Here is a 23,542-nt window from a genome sequence, read left to right as displayed (position 1 = left end):
ACAACTTCAGAACATTATATAAAATATTGTTTATTTAAGAAATAAATACTCACATTCCCTTTATTGGTGTTGTTTGGTGAAAAATGTGGGTTTTTTTGCAAGCAGACAAACAGATCGTTGCATATATTCTATCGGCACAGTGCTCTCGACAATTTGATTATACTTTAACATTTAAAAAGGCATATCGATATTATGATTTTGAGCCGCAGACATCAGCTTCATTTCCTGGGACAAAGCCAATAAATAAACTCTAAACACTGCAATCAACTGGCATGCTTGAGGAAATTCTTGTGAGACTACCAAATTAATCATTCTGTTTTCCGCAAACGGAGTTGTGGGAGAATTAATGAATGGAATTATTCATAACATGTATATCTGAGACTGTTCTTAATAAACATTGTTTTTGTAAGGATGAAGTAACAGTATTGCCCCTAGGCCAATCATTATGAGGCAGAGCAAATGAGGTTAAGTAAGCTTCTCTGTCTAATTACTCTACATCTTTCAGAGGTTATACCCCGGTGTGGATATTAGACGACAAATACGCAGAAATTACATTACTGTACTCACCGCGTATTCTATAGGTCTAAACATTATTATAAAATCGGTTTTATATTTCATATTCATTTGCCGTTCCAGAACGCAGTGTCCATGATGTTGATAAATCTGCTAGAATGTGTAAGTTGAAATAAATCCTCAGTCGAAAAAAGTTAGCTATGAATCTAAAAGATAAATCTATGATCAGCTCTGAATGTAAATTATTAATTAGTAATCTAATTTAAAGCACTATGCAGTGAGAATATATCAGATAAATATATTATAAGAAACATAAAAAAATCCACAACATGCAAAAAGTATATTTGATCATTTAAATGCTAAAAGCATTATCAAACCTTAAAAAATAGAAAATTAAACTATGTGATTTCCAAATGGCAAATAAAATCTCACTTTGAAAAAATGACATTTAAACTAGGAAAATGTAATATTTTTACTATATTTAATGATATATTACTAATACCCGCTAATGTATATCCTTATCCTAAAGAATGATGTACAAAACATGATGATATTAAAAATGCTCAAACATTTTGCAAAGTATATTTATTACAAACAAATATACACAAATATTTAAGAAATTGGAAATAGAATTTGAAAATGCAAACTAGGCAGTGCAAAAGACTTGTCAAGGGAGTGCATGGTGAACCTGCTCAGAAATTCACATTTTATAAGTGGCAGAGCCACTCACTTTATTATATTTAGGAAAAGTCCAAACACAGGTGACAAGCTAAATGTGTATGTGAGCGATTGACTTTTATAAAGCCAAAAGAACACTGATAAAAGGTTTTAAATCAGCGGTTTCAGATTGTCAGAGTCTGCCACTCCGCATTGGAATATTTAGCCCTCTTGACCTGTGAACACACCAGAACATTCATGAATTAAATAAATAAAGTCATAAATTAGATTATTAAAACAATACACTATTTGTTGACTTTCATGCTTTTGTGTTAATTGTCAAAATAGTAAAGTTACTAGTAAAAATAGCCAAGAACAATAAAATCCTGGCACACACTGTCTAAAATATGCTGAAATAAATTATCACTAAAAATCCTTGTTACTGGACCCCTATAATAACATAGAAAACAGCTAATTATGGCTTTAAACAACTGTCATTCAGCATTATCATTCTTATTACTCTTGCTTGCTACAGTTTTTTTTCTTGTAAGTACAAACACATTCAGTTCATATTTATTGTAGTTACATTAACAAATAATTTCTGCATTTCAGAGGCCACACACTGATAAAGCAACTGATATGATAACCATATCTAAAATGCGAGACATCAAAGGGGTAGTGCAGTACAAGATGATGTCACATTACACAACACAGCACAGAACTGTGGTCAACCTCAGGCCAGTTCTAAAGGAGAAAGCTGTTTATTTGCATGGGTGGGAAAAATAAGAGTCATACAACTTGACAAACAGCAGGCATTTATTCAGCACGTCTGTAGGCAACAAATGAGTAGTTACATTGATAGCTTTTATCTAAGAATTTCTTTCCCTTTTTTAATAGAAGATGAGTTGTAGTATTTGATGAAAATTTTTTTTATAACTTACTAAATAGACGAATAGCATGGTAGACATTTTAATTGTACCTTCTTCCTCTGCTGTCTGCTTGAACTTGGTCTGTCCGAAATGTCACGCCGGGCTTCCCAGATTCTGACGGCTTACTCGGAGCGCTACTGCGGTCATGGGCAAAGAGATGTCGGGGGCCCCTGTGAATATCAGCTAAAGCAAAACACGGGTTAGTCACACATTGTCATGGAACTGACATAAGGGATGTAAAGGCTTACTCAACCACATGCTGATGATATACAATAGTGGAATGTAAATAAATTATGCCTTGCCTACTAGGAGAAATCCATTACAGTAATAGCAAAATTGGATAATGTCAATTATTGTAAATATCAGAGAACAATATGACAATTTAATTGCAATTCACTCAACAAAGAAATTTAGGAAATTTCAAATGCGATAATGGTGACATGTTAGGGCCCTATTTTATTTGTAATACAAATAATACAGTATGAAAATATACAAATATCCCCTTAATTGCATATTTAATATTACATTTTTAATGAAAGGTATTTAATAGCAGTATTTAGAATTTAATATTTAACATTTATTTTAATCCTCTATATAATTCATAAATAATGACACACACAAACACACGCACAAGCAAAACTAGCTGCAAATATTCATACTTGTAAGTGGATTTGTAATTTGTCCTTTGATGACTTTTTCATCCTCTAGTTTCTTCTTTGCATCTTTTGAGGCTTTCCAGTTGATAAGAAACTGCCTAGACAGCTCATTTATTTGTTTTCCATCGAGGTCCTCTAAATAGCAATACATTAATGCAGTTTATGTGCATCATTCCACTAACTAAATAATTACATACAATTCAAACCACACTGCCAATAAAAATAAATGCTATTAAAATAACTGTAATTAAAATGCTAAATGAATAAGTGTCATTAAAAGTGATGATACATTAAATACAATAATAAAGGACAAACAATTTGAGCCATTCAGAAAGTCAGTGATTCTTTTTACCATCAATAATTACATTTGAAATGGCTTAATACTCGTCTTCACAAGTTCACAAGCACTAATTCTCACCTAGAATTGTGCAGGCTGTTATTAGTCTGTCCCTGTATTTAGGCTTGTGACACACAGGATTTCTACTCAGATCCAGTAGTCGCAGTTGAGACCATTGGCTGAACACTGTCTCTAACTCCTGAAAGCGTAAATAAAGGCATTACAGTTGACTCTTAATCTGGATAAAATAAAATCATTAGTAGACAGAGAGTAAAGGACAGTAGCATCTTTTCCAAATGCTCCAAATGAGATTTTGCATGCTGGAAAAAAATCACGAAACACTGAAGAGATTTTGAAGATTTACCAGAAGATGCGCATAAAAATGATCAGGGCGACAAAGCATAAAAAAACGAATTCAACCGAAAATTTGGAGGGCAAACAGTATAAACAAGACATCAGCTTGTTTTAATAAATACTGCCACTCGGACTGTGTGACTAACAAGTTCCCCTGGGCAGTAGTCCTCAAGCATGTTGCCTGCAGTGTATGTTTATCTAAGGACACATTAATCCAGGCTGGAAATATGAATACTCTCTGGACACGCTCTGATTGTTCATTGCCTTCCTGTCTCAACTAAAGTGCTTCCACTTTTCAGTCCGCGTGCAATCAGCTCTAGCGGGACCCCAGTGAGCCGCGCGCTCTCAGGCTTTGATAAATGATCGTGTCAGGTCTGTCACTCTGAGGGCTTGGCTGGGAACTGCCCAGCGCCAAATTGCCCTCCCATGCGCGGGAGTGCTGAATGCACTCCTGACTGGGCTCTTTCCAGCCCCACACTGGGTTAATGATGGCCAGTTATGAACCTGTATTTGACCAGCGCTTCGATCCCTATCTGCACTGTCTGGCCGTGCGCCACTAACAGCCTCTGCAGTACCCATTTGTCACTCGGCTGACTGCCTGTCATAATCTATTTTAAAAATCCATAATGTTTCCTCTGGAATTGGACTGAACTGCGTAAGGCAGGAATTGATCCTTTGGGTGCTGTCGCCACTGAATCAATAGTGGCAAAGGGGTTGTATAAATTAAAGGAGATATCTGCTAAACATGAAAGCTTCCTCTGACACATGGATCACTATTATCGGTGGCAGTTGCTGAGAGAATTGCCTTTTGTGCTGTTGGACAAAGTTAGCGAGGTGCTTGACAAGGTTTTTTACTCCTTACACTACGGCAGAGTGTTCCTTCGTCGATCTTTTAGCCGCTGAATGCGTGATATCGATAGGGCGGAAAATCCCTTTTCCAAAATAGGTTACTTTTCAGCTTTAGTTTCACTAAATGTTTGCCTCAAATGGTTTTTTAATACAAGGCTGAAGTTGTATGGGGCACTGAGTGTATTTCAGAGGAAAATCAGTTCAGGGGGAAGGAGGAAAACTTGTGCTTGTTTAAATTGTCAGCAGAAGCTGTCCCTGGAGACCGGCCCGCTGATTTGTTGAATAATTCTGACCCTGTGCAAGTCTGGAGACTGCTGGAAGGATTTGTAGAATTAGGTTTTTGCACTAATCTCCCTCTATCATTTCACGCTTCATAGGAACATACAACTTTGTCATATTGAAACGGAACAAAAATCGCAAAATGTAACTTTTACTGTACTTATAAAATTAATTGAGTATCGTTTTTATGGAAAATGGAAAATCATATTTACCTGTATGTCCTGTAGCTGGTTATCAGCAGCAAAAAGATGGGTCAGTTTTCTGAGTGGGGCCAAGTCCCATATCTCATCAATGTTATTTTTGCAGATATTTAAAATGCACAGAGTTTCCTGAAATTATCAAATATAATATTAATATAATTAATGATGCACTTTAAATTTGAAACCATTTCCACTTCTGGTGAATCAATGAAGATTTCACTGTGTTAGTAAAAGGAGAGCATTTAGGATTTTCTTTTTTTCGGGGGGGAAAATTGGGTGCACTTACACTTGCAATTTCATTAATTATCAAAATAAACAAAATTCTCAACTTTTCGGTTTGTTTTCCCATCGCCTGGGCGGTAAACACTCCCTGTTGATTTGTCAGACAAGGAGGCAGCCACAGAGACCTCCTTTTAATTTTGCACAGAACTGCTTTGATACACATCTCGGTCCGTGAGTCGTACGCCTCTCTTCTGATTCTGACAGCAAAGCTTCAGGACACTGTGCTATGTCAATCTAAATATAAGTGCACTACACTGAAAAAAAAAGATTTTTACTGCTTGTTCAAATTGCTTAGTTAAAATGAGCTAAAGCAACACAATTGCTATACATTTTGTCTTAACTTAATTTGATTGTGTTCAATACACTAACATATAAGTCAAATTGATAATATACTTAATTCATTTATGTTGAGATTACATGAATGATTTGTGTTGCATTAAATTGTTAATTCCCAGCATGCTTTGCATATGGCTAAATGAAGAGAGAGTAAATGTTATTCTATAGGTTAAAGTGTTATTTTATGCATTTTTGAGCAAGATGAGAAAGAGAGAGACTTGATTGTGTTTAATCGTGGTTAATATTCAATTATGTTGGAATTATTAGAACAATTTAAATTACAGTGGGTTACCATTGTGAAGAAGAACGGAGCATCTGCTTAGGCTGTGGACTAAAACAACTAATGACATAACAGCATTTAAGATGCTAATGTGTGCTAGTAGTGGGAAGTTCTGATCATTTTACTGACTCGGATCTTTGAGTCTCGTTCAGCAAAATGAACAAATCTTTTTTAGAGTCATTTCGTTCATTTCAGAAAAATATAATTAAAATGACATGTTAAATAGCCCAACCCATCTAGTACTTATGAAAATGTTGATTACATTTGTAAAACTAAATAAAAATAAACTATAGGGTACTGCAACCAAAGCCAAATGATAAGAAACTGAAACGTTTAATTAATTGATTAGTTGTTGGGTCAGGCTATTGCAGTCTAACTCTGTTAGTTCACCTCACCTCCTGATCCGAGACATTCTTTCTTTTGCAACTTCATATTTATCATGTTTGTTCTACGCCTCTCGTGTCTTTGAACTCCTCAAGACGTTAGTTGTCGACTCGTCTGTGTCTGACTCTGATGGGGCTGGACCGGGCCATGTGACACAGGTCCAGGAACAGAATGATTAGTTCATCTTTCGAGTCTCGAGTCTCGAGTTCGGGTTTGAGTCTTTCGTTCTTCCTGTCAGTCCCATAGAGTCTATGCTGTCAGTAGCGGAAACAGAAAAGATTCGTTCTTTCGAGTTCGGGTTTGAGTCTTTTGTTCTTCCTGTCAGTCCCATAGAGTCTATGCTGTCAGTAGCGGAAACAGAAAAGATTTGTTCTTTCGAGTTCGGGTTTGAGTCTTTTGTTCTTCCTGTCAGTCCCATAGAGTCTATGCTGTCAGTAGCGGAAACAGAAAAGATTCGTTCTTTCGAGTTCGGGTTTGAGTCTTTCGTTCTTCCTGTCAGTCCCATAGAGTCTATGCTGTCAGTAGCGGAAACAGAAAAGATTAGTTCTTTCGAGTCTCGAGTTCGGGTTTGAGTCTTTCGTTCTTCCTGTCATATTCTCAGTTAAATATATTGGGAAATATATTGACTATTCAAGTCTAACATCACAAATTCAAGTCAATTAGACTATTACTCATTTTGAATCATATAGCGCAAACACACACACACACACACACACACACACACACACACACACACACACACACACACACACACACACACACACACACACACACACACACACACACACACATATATATAGATAGATAGATTCAAAACGAGTAATAGTCTAATTGACTTGAATTTGTGATGTTAGACTTGAATAGTCAATATATTTCCCATATTTGTATATGTCTGATATTAACTGAGAATTATATATATAAAAATAAATAAAAATAAAATAAAAAGATAACTACGTGCTTGTTAGTAAAAAGGTTGTGAACTAGTGTTCAATACAGTGACAAAGTCACGTGTCAAAAGAACGACTCAAACGTCAAACCCGAAAGACTCGTAAGAACGAATCTTTTCTGTTTCCGCTACTGACAGCATAGACTCTATGGGACTGACAGGAAGAACGAAAGACTCAAACCCGAACTCGAAAGAACGAATCTTTTCTGTTTCCGCTACTGACAGCATAGACTCTATGGGACTGACAGGAAGAACAAAAGACTCAAACCCGAACTCGAGACTCGAAAGATGAACTAATCATTTTTGTTCTTTCCAGTACAGATTCAGCGTAATGCGCATGCGCGGTCAACACAAAATGAACGAATCACTCTGTGAGACAACTCGGTAGTCCCGAGTCATATTAAAGATTCGTTCAAAATGAACGAATCCTTCATGAACGACACATCACTAATGTGTGCTGTTACTAGCTAAAAGTTTGGCAAATTAGCTAGTGCAGTATTATAATTCAGTTGTGTAACATGAAAGTATATATGAAATTGAATGCCTGAATCATGTCAGGGAGTCATATAAAATTCACTTTGAGACTACTTAATTGGGTCACTTAAAGATGCACTATGTAACTTTTCCATCCACTAGACGTTGCCTATTCAAAGGCGTAGTTTGATGACGCCACATTTGAGCACAGAATCTTGGGACATGTGGTCTTCACATCACAGCCGGTGGAAAAGAATCGGGATAGGACTCGGGCAGAAATCATGTTCATGGATGCGATTATGAACGTTTCTGTAGTATGAAGCAGAGCAGGACCGAGTGTTGTGGAGCTGAGCAAGGCCACTGGAGCGATTGTTAATAAGAAGAGCGCAACACATGCCTCGCGAACTTATTACGGCATAGTCGCCGGGGGGACTTTTATTATGCCACAGTCGCCGGCGCCATTTCCGCTTTTCCGGTCATGAGTATGAGGTAACGCGGCTCTGTTTATCATATTAGATACATCTGAGTGTGTTGAAAATGATGTTATGACGTTACTCTGTGCGTTCGCTCGGCGGATGCTAAGACACTTGTTGCACACTGCAGTAAGAGTAAAGCATTTCTGCTAAATAAAATTGGAAACCGAGGGTAACGCAGATATGACGCAACTGACAGGCGACTTCCTCACACGTCCCGGTCCCTTGGTTAATATAGCAATTTTCTCGTAATTTACAAATAGTTGGAAACATTTGGGATATTGTAAGTACTCAACTGAACAAAGTATATAACACTGGCCTAGTGGCTTTTGGATATTTTACTTAAATTTTTTTACATAGTGCACCTTTAAAATGTATTAATTCCATGATGTTGAAGTTACGGGAACAAATTATGTTTAACTTAATTGATTCATGTCAGACCGATGTACACAATTAAATCATGTAAATCCAACACACTTTTTTTTCAGTGTAGACTTCTAGATATCATGAAACAACCTAAGGCTCTTCTTCACTGAGGTGAATGTTAAAGGAACAAGTTACTCACAGAGAGGCTAGAAATGGAACAGGGGTCAAAGACCAGCTTTTCTCCACGGGGTAGTCTCTGACCTTCCACATGCAGCTCCTTCAGGCTTTTCAACTTCTCTAATCCCTCCACCACAGTGATGCTGTTTCCTCCCAAGAACCTCCAATACAGACACATTAGTTGGCAACAACAAAATATTAATGTCATACTTCATTTCAATGCAAGCAGGAATGTGATTGAGAAATAATAAATATGCTTGCACTATCATATACTTACAGTTTGGAGAGATTATGTAGAGATGAGAGGTTCTCTATGCAAGATATATTGTTATTTTGCATGTATAAATGTGTAAGGTTTGAGGCAAACCCCAAATTGCAGATTTGTGATATTTGGTTGTCATAAAGGTAAAGGACTGTGAGGTTTCTGCACATTGATAGATCATCCTGTATGTTAAAGAGGGAAAATAATCAATAAACAATAACAATATTCCATTCAAAAGTTTGGGGTTGATAAGATTTTTTTATGTTTTTGAAAGAAGTCTTGAATCCTCACCAAGGCTGCATTTATCGTACAGTAAAAACAGCAATATTGTGAAATACTATTAAAATTTAGGATAACTGTTTTCTATTTTAATATATGTTAAAATGTAATGTATTCCTGCGATGGCAAAGCAGAATTCTCAGCATCATTACTCCAGTCTTCAGTGTCACATGAAATCATTCTAATATACTGATTGGCGCTCAAGAAACATTTATTATTATTATCAATTTTGAAAACATTTGTGCTGCTTAATATTTTTTGTGGAAACGGTATTTGCTTGAAATAGACTTTTCGTAACAATGTAAAAGTCTTTAATGTCACTTTTAATCAATTTAATGCACCTATGGTGAATAAAAGTATTAATTTATTTTTAAAAAATCATACTGACCTCAGACTTATGAATTGTAGTGTAATATTTAATGTAATGCAAACTACAATTTGAATTAGAACTTGAAACTTACAATGTCCTCTATACTTTTGTTCGAAAAGTTGATATGGGTCAGTTTCTTCAGATACTGCTGGAGAGATTCACTTCTGCAGGTTTTTGAGTGATTGCTTGATTTTGCGATCAGATGCACTGTCAGGCGGACCATAATGACTCTGTGTGCAAAAATATCACAGGATAGATTTCTCTTCTGCACAGCATGTCAAGGGAATAAGGAGATTTATGAGAGAGACAAAAACACAAGCAATGCATTGAACATATGATCAAATAGAAATTAGAGTACAAGGGCTGTATTAGTGGGGTCGTATACTCAGAATCCTATCTGTTTAGTAACCATGGTAATTTTGCTTAGGAAATAGAACTTTTTCAAATCTTAAAGGGATAGTTCACCCAAAAATGAAAATTAGCCCATGATTTACTCACCCTAAAGCCATCGTAGGTGTTTAGCGAGGCATTATAATGGGAGTGAATTGCAGCCCAAAATTTGAAGAGCAAAAAACTGCGCATCCATCCATCATAAAAGTAATCCACACGGCTCCAGGGGGTTAATAAATGCCTTCTGAAGCAAAGTGATGTATTTGTGTAAGAAAAATATCTAATATGAGTCAAATATCTAGCTTCCGGCCGACCGCCTTCCATATTCATCTTACAAAAAAGCGTAACTGGCGCAACGTATGATGTCGGACGTAGTGTAAGCATTTTGAACTGCGAGAGGCGTTACACTTTTGAATAGCGAAGGCGATCTGGTGGAAGCTAGATATTTTACTTTATAAAGTTTTAAATATGGATTTTCTTACACAAACCCATTGATTTGCTTCAGAAGGCCTATATTAACCTCCTGGAGCCGTATGGGTTACTTTTATAATGGATGGATGCACTTTTTTGGGCTACAAATTTTGGCCTGCCATTCACTGCCATTATGAGTGAACTATACCTTGAATTTAGAAATGAATATCAGAAGTTTCTGTACTACAGAACCTGACCTCTAATGATTTTAAACAGGTTTTTGAAAGACATAATTGATGCAGTGACCATTATCTCTGATGATATGTGCTTTAGAGACAGCATAGTCAATTGCCCCGCAAACCTTACATATTATTTTCGAATAGTTGGACCGAGGTGAAAGGTGAAATAGACATGTGACCTCACCTAATATTATCATAAAGGGAAATCTGTTCTCCCAAGAACAATAAAACAAAACAACCCAGTAATTACCCTTGATATAGGCCTAAGCATTGTCTGTAAGCTTGACCCTGCACATCTGAACATCTTACCAGACTTCCTTGGATGATATTTTATTCCATATGCTGAGTCTTCTATCTATATTGTCTTTTCAAGCACAGGCGATGAACACTAGGACAGAAGTAAAGGGAATACATACATCAACACATGACAGCAGGTCGGTTTTACACTTGATCTCAGAGCAGCAGACTATGGGGAGATGACATGGAGAGCCTCTTAAAATCAATACCTTTCTGTGGTTAAACTCCAGGGAACTGGGTGAAGATGGCAGTTTGCCAATCATTATAATATATTGCAATACACATAAGTTAAATGAGCACTCTTATTTCTCATAAACAATTACAAGCAACGTAGCACACTATTGGCATGTAAACAGAAAAGGAACACGCGCTATAAAATAAGCATCTTACCTTAACTTACAAATTCTGTACATTAACTGTCTGTCGCCAGCTATGAACGCAAAGTGTTTCTGCTGTTGTAATATCTTTCTCTTTTCCTCTTGTCTCGGCTTTGTTTAGGAAGTGAGATCTGACGCTGCCATGGCGACGCGACGCCAGCGCAAGATCAGTTTGCACGCGCCTGAGTTGTTTCGGAGCTCGAATGTGCCATGACATTCTCAACAGAAATGTGAAAAGTTTTAAATTCTATGTGGACTTTTTACCGCTTGTACTGTTTTTTCTCTCTCGATATAAGCGTGAAAGAATGTTTTTACTGATGTTGTTAAAAGTCATTTGTTCTACCAAGAGCTTTAGTAGGCCTAAATAATAAATTGTTTAATAATTTATAAATGTTATCAATAATTTAAGTTAGAATGAACTTCATTCATTAAAGAAATAACATAAATGAACGTCCGAGGTCTATGATTTTGATCTTAAATAGAAGCACACTTTATTGGAATATTTACAGCGGTCAGTCTAATAAATTAACATATCAAAAATAAGGTCAATATTAACCCTAAAAAGACCACTGCTGAGAAATAATTTTTTATAATATGAAGAGGTTTAGTGGACACAATTGTCGGGGAAGAAAAAATAGACTTGTGGCCAACCTTGAGGGTAGACAATACCTTTAAAGGGATAGTTCACCCAAAAATGAAAATTCTGCGATAATTTACTCACCCTCAAGGTGAGCCAAAAGTGTATGCATTTCTTTCTTCTGCTGAACACAAAAGAAAATATTTTGAAGAATGTCGGTAACCAAACAGAATTTTTTTAATTCTGTCATCATTTACAGTTTATGGGTCCCACTGACTTCCATAGTATGAAAAAAAATACAATGAAAGTCAATGGGGCCAATCAACTGTTTGGTTACCCATATTCTGTAAATGATGACAGAATTTTCATTTTTGGGTGAACTATCCCTTTAAGCATTTACATGTTGAAATCAGAAACCATGTTTATCAGCTTCAGCTGGTTGAACTGAATATTCCCCCCCCCTCTCTCTCTCGCTCCAAGCTCAAACTGCTGCCCCTAATAATACATATCAGTGCGGTGGGCTCCGGTGGACAGAGGCACTGCGGTGACCCGTGTATTGTTATATACTGTGGAGGAATGTGCTTCCTGAGACTGAGTGACTTGCCTCCATTTATGCATGCAGAGTACTTGGCAGAAAGGAAATGTTGCTTTGGTTGGTTTAGGGACGTAGAGGGGGAGTTCTCCCCTTTTCAGACTCTCCTCTGGGGCATTGAACATGTTTCAGCTCCTTACTGCCGTGCTTGTTGAGATTATTATTATAAGGTCCAAAGAAAACATCAGTGCTACCAAATATCTTGAGGTCATTGGTCCCAAAGGCTAGTTTAACATTGTCCTTGTGATGCTGATTATTTGTGCTCATCGCTCGGATATATTCTTTTAATTGCATATTTATCATAATTCCTTCATTCTTATTATTTTAAAACGTTTTCTTTGGGTTCAGCAAATGAATTGGAATTCCAAGTAACTTAAGAAGACTTGCTAATAGAAAACATACTTTAAAATTAGTTAATGGATTTGGCTGATGTTCCTTCGCTCATGGAAAACATAATATGCTTAGGCTTAGGTTATATCTCATTTATACTCTCAACTCTCCTATCCTTCAAGTATTAAAAATGCTCACCTGGTGATGATTATTAGCATGAGTTGTAATTTCAATGGGTGAAATGAAGAACTCGCGCAAAGTGATTTTTGATGACTGCGATTTTAATTTATTTATTCCTCTATGGACAAAAAAAAAACACTCTCTTGCTAAAGTTTCAGGCCTAAATCCACAAATTGAACAGACTGTTGCTTTCTGGAATATAACAGTACGTTTTAAAATTAGCACCATGGCGTGGGGTACAGAAATGTGCACGAGGACGACGTCACCACTGTTGTCTGTAAGAAAATGCAGACACGTTAGTGCGCATGAAACCACACAGGCGTTGAGTGTCTGCAGCGATAAAGAGCAGACACGCAGTGCTGAATAGACTCCACTGTATCGAGCTCCTGTTTCTGTGATGCATCAGTGACAGGCCGTAGTGTAACGCTCAGAATCCTGAAGGATTGTGTACAACGCAGAGACAACCTGCACAGGGTCGTCCTGACAGATGCGCTGTGGCCATGCCAAGCTGTGTTTATCTTTGGGCCGTTGAGTTTGTTATTCCATTATGTAATGCTATGACTGGCAAATATGAAAATGACCTCTTGTGGAGCACTGCGGTTTTCGTTAACATGTAAAATATAATGTTTTTAGGGTGTGCGAATGGAATACTGCTATTACAGTGCCCGACACAAGCTGTGGGAAATGGGAATGGTGCGGTACCGTGTTACACACTGAACCCAGAGGAGAATACATTTCAAATGTCTGGTAACATGCGGCGCTGAGGAAAACTCATTTGTCTTGATCTAAAGGACAGCTTTGACGATGAGCTGTGCGAGTTCAAATTTCAGACAAGACTTTATTTTTGAGCCGCTTACACATATTAAAAATGACATTAAAGTGAATTAAGAAAATATGAAGCAAACGCTTGATGTTCATCAACTAATAAACCCCAACAGCATTTATTTCTTTGTTTAAACAAATGACAAATGATGCAAATATTCCTACAGGAGAATTGCTTTGAATCTTTCAAAGCTGAATCGAAACGAACGAACACGTAACTAAGCAAACACAGCATGTGAAGTCATCTAACTTCAGTTCCTTCCAAGTTCAGTTGGTAGATGTGTTCACTTGATTGAAGAGTTTATCTTTGATAACCTGGGACATCAAACCATGAATTGCTTCAATGGTCGTTTTGCAGCTGAGGAGCAAAGAAAATGTTATTAAAAACATGTTAAAATTAGTGCTGGGAATCGATTAAAAAAATTAACTAATTAATCACATTTTTTTCTGTAATTAATCGCAAGTTTTTAATATTTTACGTTTTTAATATTTTCATATTGTAATAATTTCTGTTACTCTCCAAATTAATGTAGAAACAATTTAAAGACAGTATATTTTAAATATGTGTTGTAATGGCATTTTTTTATGATACTAATGTCTCTATGAAACATTAATGACGTTACATTACAGTATAACTGAAAGCTCCCAATTTCAACATTTATTAGGCTTTAAAAAACAACTTTTAATTTAAGTGAACTTAAAAGAATCTTTACATAAACCCAAAATAATAAATGTTATTTTTACCTGTGGTCTTCCCTGTTAGAAATGTAATAGTTATCAAACACCTTTCTTAACTGCATAAATACAAATTAAATATAGATTAATCCTCATTAAAGCTACAATTTTCTCTGTTCCCGTTGTTCCTTGATGAACATTAATGACAGGCATCATCAGTGCTCCTGTCACTTTAAGAACAGCCACAGCCGAACATGACGTGGATCTCACGCGCTGTCCTGCGCATCTCATTTCCTCACAACTCTTTAAGTTCATTTAAGACATTATTTAACTAATTTAAGACTCCTAATATGAGAATACTCAAAATTCTCTGTTGTTGTTATTGTTTATTTAAGAGCAAAAGAGAGCAGGAGACTGACGTCTGTCTGTGTGTCGAGTGTGTGTGTGTGTGTCAGAGTGTCCCTCAATTAGCTGAAATGAGATGCAGCCACACAGACAGGACATTGACAAACAGCGCATTCTCTTGTGTCTTGTCGCGCTTGGAAGCATTTACATGAATAGGAGCGTGATCATATAATGTAACACTTGGCAAAAATGTAATATAAAAACAGACGCAGCGTTATTTGCGTTAAATATTTTTAATGCGTTAAGCTGAAAAAATTAATCGCCCGCGTTAATTTGCCCAGCCCTAGTTAAAATGTATTATGTCACTAGTGGGGACTTTTTACACAAACAGAGACTCGTCTTAGTAATTACCCATGATCTCATGCAACATTTTTATTTAGTGTGTGTGTGTGTGTGTGTGTGTGTGTGTGGAATCAAGATTTCAAAAGAAACCAACTTACCCCCCCCCAAAAAAAAAATATTGAATTGACAATTTGAATCCATTTTAAATTAATTTTAGATCTCAAATAATTTTTAGTACTTTTCAGTTTTGTACAATAGATTTTTGTATTTAACCAAATATCTGAGACCACATTAAAATTCTGTAATTTAATTAATGAAATAGATAAAAAAACTACCTGAAATGAAACTTTTTAGGATTATATCGAAATTAACAGATCTATAAAGCATTTGAGAAAATGTATAATGCCTCTATAAAGCATTTGAATAATAATAAATAAACTTGCCTTAGCCTAAATATTTTACATTTATATTTAATCATTTAGCTTTTATCCAAAGCGACTTACAAATAGGGAGAGCAATAGATGCAACCAAACCTACAACAGGGCAAAAAGCGCTGTGACTAGTCCCAGTTAGTCTAGTACACGTAGCAAGGTTCTTTTCCCCTTACTTATTTATCATGACATTTTATATAAAAAGGAAACACTTAATACTGAATTAATAAAGATTGTATTACCTGTCACGTGTTGCCTTTGCTAGTTTGTCCTCAGATTTCCTATCATGTGTGTCTAAGCCCAGCATGAAACTGCCTCGTCCCAGCTGGGCTTCTGCCTGCTCGAGCTTCTCCGACAAGTCAAACACCTGTCCAGTGGTGTAATCTGCATTCTGAAGGAACAAGAGCCATTAACGCCACCATTTCGCTTGCTATAGGTTAATGCACGATTTCACAACAATACTTTTAAACCTTTACAACATGCCTTTCACTGATGGTCAATTCAAAAAAATGTTTGAATTGTTTGCTGAAGCCCCCTGAATGAGGTTTCCAAAGTTTGCAGAAGGTGAGGTTGTACACTGCCCAAACGAAGACAGACTTGACTTAAGGTCTCGGTCTGTGGTGACAACATAATCACTGACAGCACTTCTTCCTCGGCGTAGCAAGTTGCTCTTGACAAGTAGTCAATTTATCTCTAACGCAGAGCTCCGAGGCTGTTGTTTAGATAGTCTACAGCTCATTGAAAGTGTTAAACAAAGCTCATGACAGAATGTCGTAGTCAACAATGACAGGCTTTCAAAACAAATAGGTAGTGAAACAAAAGCAGCATGTACAAATATTAATCATGTGCACAGGTTGTCAACAAACCCGTCATATTACCAATCTCATGCACACAAAATACTTATACCCTCTAAAACAAAACATCTCCAGGATGATAAAGATAATAATTGTGTAACTATTTTAATAACATTTTGATTTTAGAAATATCAATATAATGACAAACAGATGAAAATTATTATAATAAATAAATGTTATACTTATCTTAAATAATTCTAAAATTACTGAGATTTCCTTACTGTGAAATACACTAATTGGTTACACTTTATTTTTAGGTGTCCTTGTTTTAGTGTAATTAGATATTAAAGTACTGAGTAATTTAATTAACAAAAATGTTTTTTTTATGCGCTTTGGCCTTACATTTACACAACAACAGCGTTTTGGGGGCAAATGCAAACTTTTTGAAAACGATACCATTATCATCACCATGTAAACTACAAAAACGGTGACGTCATACGCATGTGTATTACGTGATCAGTCTATAGGTGCATAGGGCCCTATTTTACTGATCTAAGCACAAGGTCTAAAGCGCATGGCACAAGTGCACTTGGGGCGTGTCCGAATCCACTTTTGCTAGTTTAACGACGAGAAAAATGGTCAGCACACCCGGATCATGGTCTAAAAAGGTTGTCCCAATTCTCTTAATGAGTTATGGGTGTGTTTTAGGCTCATCTCCCATTCCCTTTAAAGGAAATGAGTTGCACCATGGTGGAAAATGCAAGCGGAAAAACTGAACGATCTGCTCGTCCAATGACGCCTGCTTGCTCGCCATTACTGCAAATCGGTAGGCTAATTCTGATACATGCAATTAATCCATTTTTATATTTATGTACACAATAATAATTTTACATTTTAATTCTTTAATTTTTCATATTTAAAAATGTTAGTGTGCTGCTGCACGTCCCTGTGTGTGTAATAAGCAGAGTGTACGCGTGTTGTGGACCCGCCTTTAGGCGCATATTACTAACACTCTTTAAATAACAAAAGAAATTGCGAAAAACTGAAACTGAAAGCGGCTGCGTCATTGACCAACAAAAACCTGGTTTAAAGTCAATGATGCAGCCGTTTCCAGTTGCCTCAAAATAGCAATGCGCCAACAATGTGCCTGAACTAGGGCTGCAACAAACTATTTTTTCCCCTGAATAATCGGATAAAAATGTTTTCATGCTTTCATGCAAAATGGAATTACTCGCATGAATTAGTAACATGTACAGATAAGGATATAACCACTGTTCTCTATACAGATCAGTGGATATAACCTGTAAAATGAATGTTTTGCGCTGAGGACACACACACATCTATCATGACGATATGTTAAATGCTAATGCATTAGCTTGAAGCTTAAAATAAAGTATTTCATGTTTTGGCGCTTGGATCATGTACCTTTCCCGCAGCAGCTCGCTCTGTTTACGCTCCACTATTTTTAGATGCATTTTGTCCATAGAAATGCGTTATATAGTGCTGGAATTTGGCGCGACTGGTGGAAGTTGGTGGCAGACCCGACTAATCGATAATGAGAATCGTTGTCGATTATTTTCATTATCGATTTTATCGACTAGTTGTTGCAGCCCTAGCCTGAACACGCCTCGTTTTCAGACCAGCGCGCCCATAGGCGCACAAATGGGCGCAAATTAATTTGCTATTCAAGATTCAAGATTCAAGAGTTTTATTTGTCACATACACAGTTATATACACAATATACAACTGGCAGTGAAATGTAAACAGGTCCGCTCCATGGACAGTGCAAATAACAGTTACAAGAAATTAAATAGAAATAGAATAAAGTTAGAATAAAAAGTATTAACATAAGTAGAATTATAAATAAATCAAGTAAAAGATAAAAATAGGAAATAAGATAAAAATAAAAATATAAAAAAAAAAAAAAAAAAAAAAAAAAAAATATATATATAAAAAATATGTGGATGATAAGTGAGATAAACTGTAGACTTAAAAATAAGTGGTTAACATAAAATATATAATATGTATATATAAAGAAGTATAATGTGCAAGGTTTATTACAGGTTGTTACGCAGTAACAATAGGGACGTAAAGTAAAGTGCAGTGCAATTGCAGTATGTGGATGTTAATGTTGAAAGACCGTATGTTTATGCGTGTGCGGGGGTGAAGTGAGTCACGTGACTGAGTTCAGGAGTCTGATGGCCTGGGGGAAGAAACTCCTCCTGAGTCTTTCAGTCTTTGCCATCAGGCTACGGAAGCGCTTACCAGATGGCAGCAGGGTGAAGTGAGAGTTTGCAGGGTGATTAATGTCTCTGATGATTTTAGTAGCTCTACCTCTGCAGCGTTTGGTGAAGATGTCCTGCAGAGACGGGAGAGCTGAGCCTGAGATGCGCTCGGATAAGCGCACCACTCTTTGCAGGGCTTTGCAGTCGTGACTGGTGCTGTTCCCGTACCACGCTGTGATGCACTGAGTCAGGACACTTTCTATCGCCCCTCGATAGAAAGTTTTCAGGATGGCTGGTGAAACCCTGAATTTCCTCAGCTGGCGCAGGTGGTACAGTCTTTGCCTGGCTTTTTTCACCTGTGTCTGGATGTGTGTAGTCCAGGTCAGATCCTCGGAGATGTTCACACCCAGGTATTTGAAGCTGCTCACTCTCTCTACCGGTGTCCCGCTGATCATGAGAGGGGAGTATGACCGATGCTGTCTCTTCCTGAAGTCCACAATCAGTTCTTTGGTCTTGTTAACATTCAGAGAGAGACAGTTGTCCTGGCATCATGATGTCAGTTGCTCCACTTCGTCCAAGTATGCCGTCTCATTGTTGTTGGAGATGAGACCCAGGACAACAGTATCATCAGCAAACTTGATGATCGAGGTGGAGCTGTGTGTGGACAAACAGTCATGGGTGTAGAGAGAGTAGAGCAGGGGACTCAGCACACAGCCCTGTGGAGCTCCAACACTCAGGGTGATGGAGGTGGAGGTGAACTGGCCTACTCTCACCGCCTGGGGTCTGCCAGTGAGGAAATCTTCAATCCAGAGGCAGAGAGAAGAATTCAGGCCTAGATCCAGGAGTTTGTGTGTTAGCTTAATGGGAACTATGGTGTTAAAGGCTGAGCTATAGTCAATAAATAGCAGCCTGACATAGTTCCCACTTTTGCTGTCGATGTGAGTGAGGCAGGAGTGAAGGACGTGAGAAATGGCATCTTCAGTCGATCTATTGGGACGATAGGCAAACTGAAGAGGGTCCAAAGTGTCAGGAATGGAGGAGCAAATGTTGTTTTTAATGAGTCTCTCAAAGACCTTCATGACTAAAGATGTGAGAGCCACTGGACGATAGTCATTTAGGCAAGAGGGTTTACTGATCTTAGGTACAGGGATGATGGAGGATCGTTTGAAGGAGGTGGGGACAACAGATGTAGCAAGGGACTCGTTAAATATGGATGTAAAGAGCCCTGCGAGCTGATCAGCACAGGACCGCAGAACACGACCTGAAATACCATCCGGCCCAGCAGCTTTCCTGACATCCACACGTTTGAGTGCCCTCCGAACCTCGTCCTCCGAGACAGAGATCACGTGACCGTTGCTGCTCTGAGGGACTCTCTCTGACGCGTCACTCGCCGGAGTCGCGCTGCCGCGATTACCATCAAAGCGAGCGTAGAAAGAGTTTAACTCGTTCACCAGCAACGGATCAGCTCTCACCTCTGCAGAGGATTTAGTTCCAAAAGCACAGATGGTTCTCAGTCCCTGCCACATCCGCCGGGAGTCGTTGAGTTGGAAATGAGATTCCACTCGGTCTTTATAGCGGAGTTTTGCGGCTTTAACGGCGCGCCGGAGGGCGTAACATGAAGCTTTGTACTCCCTCATATCCCCCGTTAGGAGACCGGCATTGTAAGCGGTGGTGCGCGAGTTTACTGCAGTGCGAATTGAACTGTCCACCCACGGTTTCTGATTAGGGAAGGACGTTATAGTTAATGTTTGTGTGGCTTGCTCTGTCAGTGTGTTAATAAAGCAGAGCGCCACTTCTGTGAACTCGCTGACGTCTTCAGAACTCGCGCGGAACATGTCCCAGTCGACGTCATCAAGAGCTGCCTGTAGCGTGATCTCTGAATGGGATGACCAGCGTTTGACTTCCCTCCTCACCGGGGGCTCTTGAACGAGTGCTATTTAAACAACGTGGCGCAGGACGTTAACATGATAACTGCATCGGGTTGAAACTAGCAAAAAAGACTTGCATCGCGGTTGGCGCCAGGTGTGTGATAGGGCCTATAGTGTTTCTTTACAAAGTGACATCGCCAACTACTGGCCTGGCATGCATAATACAGCGTTTTTAGTTGTTTTCGTGGATCCATGTGAGTGGGATAATTTTGACAACGTTGTCTTCTGTACGCAACAAACTCAAAAGAAAAACTTTTCTGTTTTTAGTACATTGTCTTGTAAATGTACCCTTAGTTGCAGTACATACATGTAACATATGTAACAAGGACACTGTAAAATAATAATTTTACACCAATAAAAGAGAGTGCTTACTGTCAGCAGACTGGAGGAGCTCAAAGTGTTGACCCAATACTTATTCCACAGCAGCTCTAGGAGTTTGCGGTCAAGGGAAGACTTAAAATAAGCCACTTCTAAAGCATAATACCTAAAAGCAGAAAAAGGTTTATAGTGAAGTTCCTACACAGTCAAATTAAATAATTTAAAACAAGTATAATATAAGCACAGAAAAGCTTACTGTTTGCAGTGCACTCCAAAATCCTCAATCTTGTTAAGAGGTATAGTCTGGTATTCAGATGGACCCTCATCTGGAGGCTTGTAACCCTACCGTCAACATTTAAATATGTGGTGAAAAATCTTTTCAAACTCATGTAAATGAATAGACACATAAATATAAAACACTACACGCTTACAAAAACAATTTACTGATTACCTTCGGATATGTCCTGAAAGCTCCAAGATTGACCTTCCCTGCGGATATAGTCCTTGTGGGATCAATCTGAGAAGGATGAAAAATTACAAGAACTGTAATAAGCAAACCAGTTCAATCAAATATAACAAATAAAAACACTGAGCTGCCAGTTTAGCAAGTGAAAGTTATGAGCTTGCTATTTGCCCTCGGCGCAAAATAAGCAATAGCAGCGAAGGGTAAACTGTATAATGTATCAGTTACAAAGCCAACAGCAATTAATCAGAAACCACTACAAATGTCACCAAACTGGGGTCAATTATGGATCACTGATATTGCTGAATTTAAACTGATACTTCAACAATTTCATAGCTGGGCTATTTTTCCCCTCTGCCTTTAGAGATTGATGGTATCACGGTTTGCAAAATCAGCCCTAATGCGAAATAAGCAACCAGTTAACATTTCCAACAGCACTTACCACAACTGCAACAAAGGGCTCTTGAAACTGCTGGTTAAGCATCTGAGTGCTGACATCTATGCCTGAAAGCCAGCAGCCGTATCCAGGATGACTGTGGTACCATCCAATGGCATTCTCCAACCGCCCCACCTAAAATAATTCATCAGAATTAATAATATTTCATCATATACTGGTCATGACATTCATGGGGAGTTGACTCATAATATATCTATAATGTACAAACTGTATATCTTAGTTCCTGTGACTGATCACTATTTATTTAAAGATTGATTCCATTGATTCATTTTAAATGGTCTTGTGATTTAATAAATAAAATATTTGTAGACGTTTTTTATATCACACCACAGAAAATCTCACAATTCAATATACACAAGGCATGGATGGATGTTTACTATTCTTAAATCACCTTTTTGAATTGTAGTTATTTATTTGGAGATGGTCTTGTGATGTGATAAGTTGAAACAAATGTTAAAAGGGAAAATATTCCATGTAATCTCTCAATCAATTTTAGATCATGAAAACTGAAAGCAGTATAATAATAAAACAATTAGTAAACTAATATGTTTAGAGGAGCATAGCATATTGCACCACCAAAATTAAGCATTCACAATGTATTAAGAAGTGAATAGTAACATATTTGGAAGCAAAATGTGGGTTTATTCTTATTAGACAAATCTATTTTAGAGAATCTATTTGGTTCAAGTACCTGTTTGGCATTCTCTATATAAGCAGCCATGTATTCATAGGCTGCAGCCTGAGCATTGACTCGTGTCTCAGTGCCCTCCACGGGTAGAGCAAAACTGTCCATGATGATCATGGTCTCTCCATCCACCTTCCCCAGCATGAGTCCCATCACCTCAAGGTTTCCTCCAGAACGGGCATGCATCACCATCTTCAACAGTGCCAAAGCTGATATCTTGCAGTACTTAAAATAATGATGGCTGTAAACAATAAACGCAGTATGGAGAACTGTGCTATTACTCATTCGAAAAATATATTTTGAGAAAGAAACTCTTATGTTGTTGTATACTCACTCTTTAGTCCATGGTTTGGCCGCCAGAATCTCTTGTTGTTGTTTTTTATCATACTTATATATTTCATCAATACTCTGAACTTCCTGCATGCTGTTTGACAGCTCCCATGTCTTCATCGATATGCTACTGCCAGCCATAGCTAGCTAGAATCGGCTTTTATGTCCAGATGAACTAGAACGAAGTATGTTAAATACCACTAGCAAATAACGATATTGAAAGTACTAGATAATAGATCAGGTGTTTAGTTTATCTAAACATTTAAACGCAGCATTTAGAAATCATTAACGAACCTTCTGCTGTATCCCTTTACAAAAACCTACAACTCTCAAACCTGAGTGAAGCTAGCTGACATACGCGTAACTAAGGAATAATATTGGTGTCAAAATAAAAGTCTCACCGGAAGGCATCTGCGGGATTGTGGAATTAATGGATGTCAAAATAAAAGTCTGAATATAACTCGACTGTTTTCATTGTTTCTATCTATCTATCTATCTATCTATCTATCTATCTATCTATCTATCTATCTATCTATCTATCTATCTATCTATCTATCTATCTATCTATCTATCTATCTATCTATCTATCTATCTATCTATCTATCTATCTATCTATCTATCTATCTATCTATCTATCTATCTATCTATCTATCTATCTATCTATCTATCTATCTATCTATCTATCTATCTATCTATCTATCTATCTATCTATCTATGATTTTGCAATACTATAGTGAAACAATATTTCCTTTAAGCATTTTATTCTCAAAGAACACGGCTGGATTGACCACTAATTACTATTATGGGCCACATAAAATGTGAAAATACTATACTATATACAGTATACTTTATATAAGTTACTGATGAAAATTTAAAGAGCTTTTTAATTTTATGTTCCTGTAAAGATAAAGAGACTGTGATGTATTTAGAT

General features: G+C 37.4%; 2 protein-coding genes across 2 annotated transcripts; both read right to left on the bottom strand.

Annotated features, from left to right (window-relative positions):
* Positions 1-1,363: 1,363 nt before the first annotated feature.
* Positions 1,364-10,865, bottom strand: ppp1r42 (protein phosphatase 1, regulatory subunit 42; the record flags this gene model as incomplete). The annotated part of the gene is made up of 9 exons (XM_079806830.1): positions 10,753-10,865; positions 9,495-9,633; positions 8,770-8,936; positions 8,515-8,653; positions 4,787-4,903; positions 3,174-3,291; positions 2,759-2,890; positions 2,150-2,282; positions 1,364-1,406 (listed from the first exon to the last, which is right to left on the bottom strand). The coding sequence occupies exons 2-9, from the start codon at positions 9,624-9,626 to the stop codon at positions 1,364-1,366; spliced, it is 981 nt and encodes a 326-aa protein (XP_079662956.1). The 5' UTR covers positions 9,627-9,633; positions 10,753-10,865.
* Positions 10,866-13,707: 2,842 nt separating this feature from the next.
* cops5 (COP9 signalosome subunit 5) lies at positions 13,708-22,977 on the bottom strand. The gene is made up of 8 exons (XM_079805845.1): positions 22,616-22,977; positions 22,288-22,522; positions 21,582-21,710; positions 21,128-21,193; positions 20,933-21,018; positions 20,731-20,842; positions 15,654-15,802; positions 13,708-13,976 (listed from the first exon to the last, which is right to left on the bottom strand). The coding sequence occupies exons 1-8, from the start codon at positions 22,750-22,752 to the stop codon at positions 13,886-13,888; spliced, it is 1,005 nt and encodes a 334-aa protein (XP_079661971.1). The 5' UTR covers positions 22,753-22,977; the 3' UTR covers positions 13,708-13,885.
* Positions 22,978-23,542: the final 565 nt, after the last annotated feature.

Source organism: Gobio gobio (genome assembly GCF_949357685.1).
Source record: "Gobio gobio genome assembly, chromosome: 23".
In the NCBI taxonomy this organism is placed as follows: Eukaryota; Metazoa; Chordata; class Actinopteri; order Cypriniformes; family Gobionidae; genus Gobio; species Gobio gobio.
Note: the sequence above shows the minus strand (reverse complement) of the source record. Positions and strands in the feature narration are given on the sequence as shown.

Excerpts from the sequence above, each read along its gene's own strand:
- cops5 (XM_079805845.1), bottom strand. The coding sequence starts at position 22,752 with ATGGCTGGCAGTAGCATATCGATGAAGACATGGGAGCTGTCAAACAGC. Across the intron at positions 21,019-21,127 it reads CTTTCAGGACATATCCGAAG|GGTTACAAGCCTCCAGATGA; the intron begins GTAATCAGTAAA and ends TGTTGACGGTAG. Across the intron at positions 15,803-20,730 it reads GCTCCTCCAGTCTGCTGACA|AATGCAGATTACACCACTGG; the intron begins GTAAGCACTCTC and ends TTGTTCCTTCAG.